The sequence below is a fragment of the Daphnia pulex genome, chromosome 8, assembly GCF_021134715.1.
Source record: "Daphnia pulex isolate KAP4 chromosome 8, ASM2113471v1".
Classification (NCBI taxonomy): Eukaryota; Metazoa; Arthropoda; class Branchiopoda; order Diplostraca; family Daphniidae; genus Daphnia; species Daphnia pulex.
In genome coordinates, this window is record NC_060024.1 from 1,207,489 (window position 1) to 1,214,034 (window position 6,546).

The 6,546-nt window shown below is 37.5% G+C and overlaps 1 protein-coding gene across 1 annotated transcript; it reads right to left on the reverse strand.

The window, feature by feature from the left end:
- Window positions 1–4,838: 4,838 nt before the first annotated feature.
- LOC124200705 lies at window positions 4,839–6,204 on the reverse strand. Its single transcript, XM_046597010.1, has 2 exons — window positions 6,155–6,204; window positions 4,839–6,091 (listed from the first exon to the last, which is right to left on the reverse strand). Exon 2 carries the CDS (start codon window positions 5,914–5,916, stop codon window positions 5,338–5,340), a length of 579 nt encoding a protein of 192 aa, XP_046452966.1. The 5' UTR covers window positions 5,917–6,091; window positions 6,155–6,204; the 3' UTR covers window positions 4,839–5,337.
- Window positions 6,205–6,546: the final 342 nt, after the last annotated feature.

Here is a 6,546-nt window from a genome sequence, read left to right on the forward strand (position 1 = left end):
GCAAGTAACGATGCATGGCATATCGCCTGAAAATCGTCGAAAAAACTGTATTTTGGCAGCAGAAAATAGATCGTGACAGCCTGGCCTTCCATTACCTACATTGTGGGAGGAAATCACGGCGTCGATGGATGTGGTTTCAAGTGCAACTGCTGCTCTTTTAGGTGCATACATTTGAAATAAATGAAACAAATTATCTAGTGGGAACAACTAACCAAATTTAGCTACTAATAATTTTCAATTACTTACAGCAATCGAGAAATTTAAATGCCATCGAGGGACTGTACTGTAAAATGGTAAAATTCTGGTGGTTATCAGATGAGGGTAATATCTGGTCCATGATTGTATTGCTAAAATGAAAACGTCTGAATTTAACTTACACTGAAAGAGTTAATTGATGTCACTTTCTTGATGCAAAATGAAAACCGAACGAAAAACCAGAATTAGGAGTCGGAGTAGGACCCTTAAAAGACGTAATGTCTACTTTGGTAGAACAATTTGTTCTCAGCAGATTATCAACATTGTTCAATGATGGCACCGTCGAACCATCTCTCTACCATTTCACTCGAGAAGAGTGTAATATCGAAATGTATCTTGCCGGCCAAGTTTCCGGTATTTTTTATTTTGATAGTAATGCAAACCCACCAGCTTTTAAGTATTTACAGTAAACAAATTTTTTTTGTTAAAGGGCTTGCAATGGTACAAAATTTCCTATTTCGCTGGTGGACACTACCATTCCTTAATCGACTGATGGACATTAAAAAAACAGGTTACACTTTATACCCGTATCTCGCTGGTTTGGACTCACAGTATAAAGCATCTAAGGTAATTAATAAATATTATCTTTGTAAGAAGTATATATTGTTCTAATTTTATTCGTTCAAATTTAAATTTTATCAGATCCAGAATGTGCGACATTGTTCAACAGGCATCCTTTAACACCGGACCACATAATGGCAATATTGAATTGGTCCGAAATGAAGTTAAAGAAAAGTTCAATTATGAAACGGGATAAAATCCGACCGGATCAAAAATAATTCTGTCCAATTGGAATGACTATCAGATAAAAGTGATTTTTCTGCATCTAGAGGAGAATGAAAAAAATGGCAACCAACGATTAGGGCCTGCCCTGGTTTTGCAGTGCTCACGTTCACCGTTAATAAAAAAATTGAAGAAATCAAAGAGGTTAGTATTATGCTGTAAAACAAGTCAAGTTTGGGTTTTCCTTTTCCTAAGCTCACATTTCTCTGTGATTCAAAACAGTTTGCGTCAACAAATGTTGGTTAACCGCAAGTCGGATTTTTAAATATCCAATAATTTCTTATTTTTAATGTTCAAAACAAGTTATTTATCCCTTCTTCGAGTTAATAACTTGTTCAATTTAATTAATCAGTGCTATGTTTTTGTTTAAAAAGCAATAGTGATCTAGTCAACAATCCTTTAAAAAGTGATTTGTGTCATCTTCTCTTTTACTCGGTGCTTTATTCAACTGAATTTCTAATTAAGATACAATTTGTTTTCTATTGTAAACAAGTGATCCAATGCCTCATCCTGGTAAAACTGTGCCAAGTCCAAGTTAAACAATCTTAATTGGTATATGTTAAACAAGTGATATCGTATCCCATTCCTGCTGAAGTGATTCACAAGTGCAGATTAAGTTAAAAAGCTGTATTTTCTGTTGATTGAGTATATCCTTTTCATTTGAAAAGGTTTATCAGGTCTTGCAATTTTCATTCGATTATATTCTCATCTGGTAAAGGTCACTGTCATTGTATTGCTTTCAAATGTGTTTTATGTGTAAGCTTATACTCTCATTTATTTACTCACTACTCCCCATGAATGAAAATACACCATGTAACATTTTAAAATAAACCCAAGTCTGCAACATCATTATCAGAAATGTTGGAGTAGCTTTCTCTTGATAAACCATGTTACTTGATTCTACCACGGTCTAACAGGAGAGGTAGACTAACGCCATGGCAGCAGACTAATCAAGGGACTCAAAAATCGGCAAGGAAATCAAGCTTCCCTAATTTGCCGCTAGGATCGCGGGCGTAGCTTGGTACCAACTCTCCAAAACTTGGCGGGTATACGAACTACGATCAATTGAATTTCGAAACATATGATATCGTTTGAAATACATTTCCCAATTTCTTTGCAATTATAACTGGGTTTTTATTGAAAGGTAAAAAACTTGTAAAAGGTTACAATATCACATTTATGAAATATGTTTGACAATTAAAGAAAATAATGTCGTAAATAAAGACATTCGGAGGCAGCATTTTGATTTCGACTAGAATAATTCACATTTTCGAAAATTTTTTTGACTGATGTCGTTGACTGTTTTTCTTCGACACTTCCTCGTTCTTCTTCCACTTTGCTTGGAATCGAAAACGAATGACTATATATTCATATACAAGACTAAGGACAAGGGATTTTTGGTGGGCAGAGCAACAGATTGAGTAGATGGTAAAATGGGATGCTTTTTCAATAACCTTTTCAAATGAATCTCTGATGTAGCTCCCTTCCTGACTAAAATGATTCATCAGCATTTTCTCGATCGAGGAAATGACAAAAAACATGTTAAGTGTTACTTTTTTGAGGCCACCTTTATCTCGTAAAACAATAAGCCTGTTAGGAAACGAAGAATTTTCGGGAAGGGATTCATCCGTTATTAACGATTTCCAACATTCATCACAAGATCCAATAAGATTGCGCCTCGAATGCAAGACGTAGCCAGCAAGATCGTAAACGACATCATCAATGCATTTGTTGTACGCGGACATGTTGAACACAGTTCCGTCGATCACGGACATTCCGTTTGCAAGTCTGTCCTTAAGAGCTTGCTTTCTGGCCTTTTCTTCCTTCTTGTCTTTTTTAAATCGATTCAGCATACAGTCCTTGTAGGACGTTAACAACCACATGCGTTCCTCTTCAACGTTTGCATGGGCAATAGTCGTTTTGGTAGGGTAGTAGACGCAAAGCATGCGAAAAAGCGCCAGAAAGGAGTGTACGGTTGGCGTCTCGGTACCACCACCAGCCTGTCGAATGATTCTGAAAAATCGCTAACGAAAATCTAAAGTTAGTTATCAGTGATCCGATTTAAATTTTAACGTAAGCATACCTCTATGCAATCCTGATTTAGTTTTCCTGTCAACACGAATTCAAAATTGATCTCGCTCGAAAAAAGGTGCTCGGTCAATTCGATGGTACTGAACACTGTGACTCTTAACGCCTCCAATGTCGTCTGTGAAGCGAACGGCTTTACATTTGCTGCATCGGAAGCAAGTTCAGTTTCCCACAATGCCTCCAACAAGGATTCCAATTTCTAGTCATGCAAAATGATAAACAAGATTTATGAAACAGATTAATAAACAAAATTATACCAGTTAACTAAAAGTTAGGAATATACGCAAAAGCTGGAGCAATATAGTTAATTAGGCTTGTCCAATACCTGTCTGTCTTTTTTCCATGACGTCCTACGGATGGATTGTTGATAGCAACGTCCATTCATTACATCAAAAGCATCATTGATGTGGCTGACCATTTCCTCCGTTCCATTGGTATCTGCAAGATAAATTATTGTTACATGTCAAGCTGCAGTTATTCTAATTATTTTATTTAACCTACCCTCAAAAGATGCCTTGGTATTTTCTTGTTTACGAAAATACTGAAATGCAGTTGCAACTGAATTAGATAAAACCTGTGCGGCCAATCTCACATTCGTTTTTTGGAACGACGTCGGGTAAAGATGGGTTTCTTTCAACTTATGAAGTCCACTGAGTGGTGTTCCTGCAATCCTGCTGGTTTTAAACAGCAATTCGAAGTCACTGAATTTCGCCACTTTACCTTTGAACTAAAACAGATAGGATTTTGAATATATCTTAACGAGAATCGCAAAAAATGGTAAATTAAAGATCCAAATATAACGTCAAATACCTGGACGGTTTTCACTGTAAAAATGTTGTTTCTTATTGTTTTTAGCAGGTGTGGGACATCAACCATGAAGTAAATCGATGATTCATCAAGTGTGGGGTGGTCGAATGAAGTTGTGTTGTTGTTTCCGTCATCATCGATGTCAGACATAGCTGATCTCGGACAGGTATCTTGTACGTTTTCTCTACCATCAGTGAAGGTATTGTGGATTGATGAGAATTTACCCGTGATGCCGCATAGTCGCATTACCGTTTTATTTGTTTGCGCCCCATCACAAACGACTGACTTCACAATCGCACCATTTTGATGAAGAACGGTTATTGCCCTGGCCATGAGTTGGTGGATCACTCCACCAGGACAAGCTCCTTTGGTCGCATAGCAGGCGATTGGCTGGATCCACGAATATCGATAGGGCCTGAAAATCAAAACTAGTGCATGGTCCGCTAATTCACCCTCGTGTTTCTTTAACGTGATGGGTTCACTGAACCCATCATCTTCTCCGTAATCAACAAAGCCCTCGAAAACTAATTTCATTGGGTCAAAAGAAACATCACCAGCTATGGTCATTTCATCCCACACCAAACTACCGTAACACATACTCTTTGGCTTTCCAGATAGAAACGTCTTTGACGATAAAGCAAAACTATTAAGCCCAAATTTACATGGCATGCAGCTTAATAGCCGACGGATAGTCTCTGGACAAGGGAGAGGGAGAATGTTGCTGGCTCTTAAATGATCATATGTAGATTTGCTCTTGATGCGGAGTAACACGCATTCTAAAAGAAATTCAGGATCATACCGCATACATCTTGAGTTCTTTAGCTCAGCCTTTCTAAATATAGCCTTAATCACCATAACTTCCTATGGATAAAAATAAGACAGATTAGAATCTTGTAAACAAAAGACATAAATGAGATGCAATTCTTTGTATGAATAATCAGGCCATACAAAAATACACGGGAAAAAGATAAATACCACAGTGGAAAGAAAAATAGTGATGCTAATGTCAATTAATTGTTAAAAATTAGTAAGAATACTCGAGAAAGTTCTGATCACACATCGTTGGTTATTCTTCTTGGTGGAAAACTGTAGTCGTGTAAGTCAATGGGAGGTATTAATACAAGTAGGGTAGGAATTTAGACAACTCTTACATAACAGTTACAGTAACCACATTCAGTTTCATCGCCTGTCTCATTGAAATGATTTAATACCTTGGGATTAAGGCTAGACAATTTATCTTGAAGGGCACTCTCGCACGCACGTGACATGTCTTTTCTTAAATCCTTGATTTCTTGTCTTAAGTCCTGAAAAAAACAAAACAAGATGCGATTAAAAAAGGTCTTACAAATAAATATCTTATGTTTGCTACCTTAATTAGTTTTCCTTTACGTTGTAATTGCCACTTTAACAGACGATTTTTGTAAGTTGATTCTGGCTTCGGTCAAGAAGTCTCTCCATTGGACTTGGGGTCGGTGATTTACCAGCCACTAACTTATTCAGGTGTTCGCATCTATAGCAAGTGGAGCCTTTCTGGAGAAGTCGAGGGCAGAATTTCGATCTCCGTTCACCAAATTGCTTGACTGTCTCTTTTTTCATGCTGGGTGTTAGTGCTCCCTTACAAACCAATTTGAAACCACCACAAATATTGGTTGAGTCAAAGCGAGCCAACAAGTCAGTGAGTTCTTCTACTGTGCTGAATGATTTTGGCAGGAAATTAGGTGGTGTGACTTGAACCCCCTTGACAGTGTAAAACACTTCACCACCTACAACTGTAATCATTTTGATGGGAAATGTGAAGTCGTTACAAACGCCAAATCTAACAGCAGTTATCTTGCTGTAAGCTACGGGATCATCCTGTTGTAGATCTTCATCAGTAAGACACCATTTCCAATGTTCGGGAAGCTTTGCTCTTGTGGGATCACAAATAAGGTTGTTGACTGCTTCTACGATGGGCTCATCAACATATTCTAGAGGATCCAGCATCTCAACATCAGCTGCAAATCAGGTGTGATGTTCGATTCCAGAGTTTCTTGACTGTCTGGCTCTTTAATGGGCTCAGGACTGTTGGGAAAATCAAGCTCATTTTGCCACTTTTCAGGATCAACATTCCGTTTACTATTCTTCTTCATTTTCTTTTTTACTTTATCGTTGTCACCCCCTAAAAAAGTGAAACAGATGAATGATTATTTAAGATACAAAATTATAGACATACTGCAATTACATAGATTTAGCGTAGGAATGGCTTCAGCTGCCAACTTCCAAATCTTGGAAATACCGATTGGAGGAAATACCTCATTGAAAATGGTTCTCTCTTTGGTTAAATCTTTATCTTTGAAGTGCTTTGCACACACATAGTCCTGTTTGGTCAGCTTTCTGTCACTTCTTGGAATAGTTTTCTGCCATAGAATAAATTGTTTTTCGTCTCTGGGAGCACGAAATTTTGTAATTTTTTCTTTACATCTGAGAAATCCTATAGAGCAACCCGTCACAAAGCACTGTACCATTTTGATATACAAGACAAATGAAAATTAAAGGCATTAAAGGTGTGAAATCAGTTAAAAATTCAAAACGCACAACAAGATCTGTAAGACAGAACCACAGAACACCCCGCAA

What these genes read in the sequence shown, in the direction of transcription:
- LOC124200705 (XM_046597010.1), bottom strand. Translation starts at nt 5,916, where the DNA reads ATGCTGGATCCTCTAGAATATGTTGATGAGCCCATCGTAGAAGCAGTC.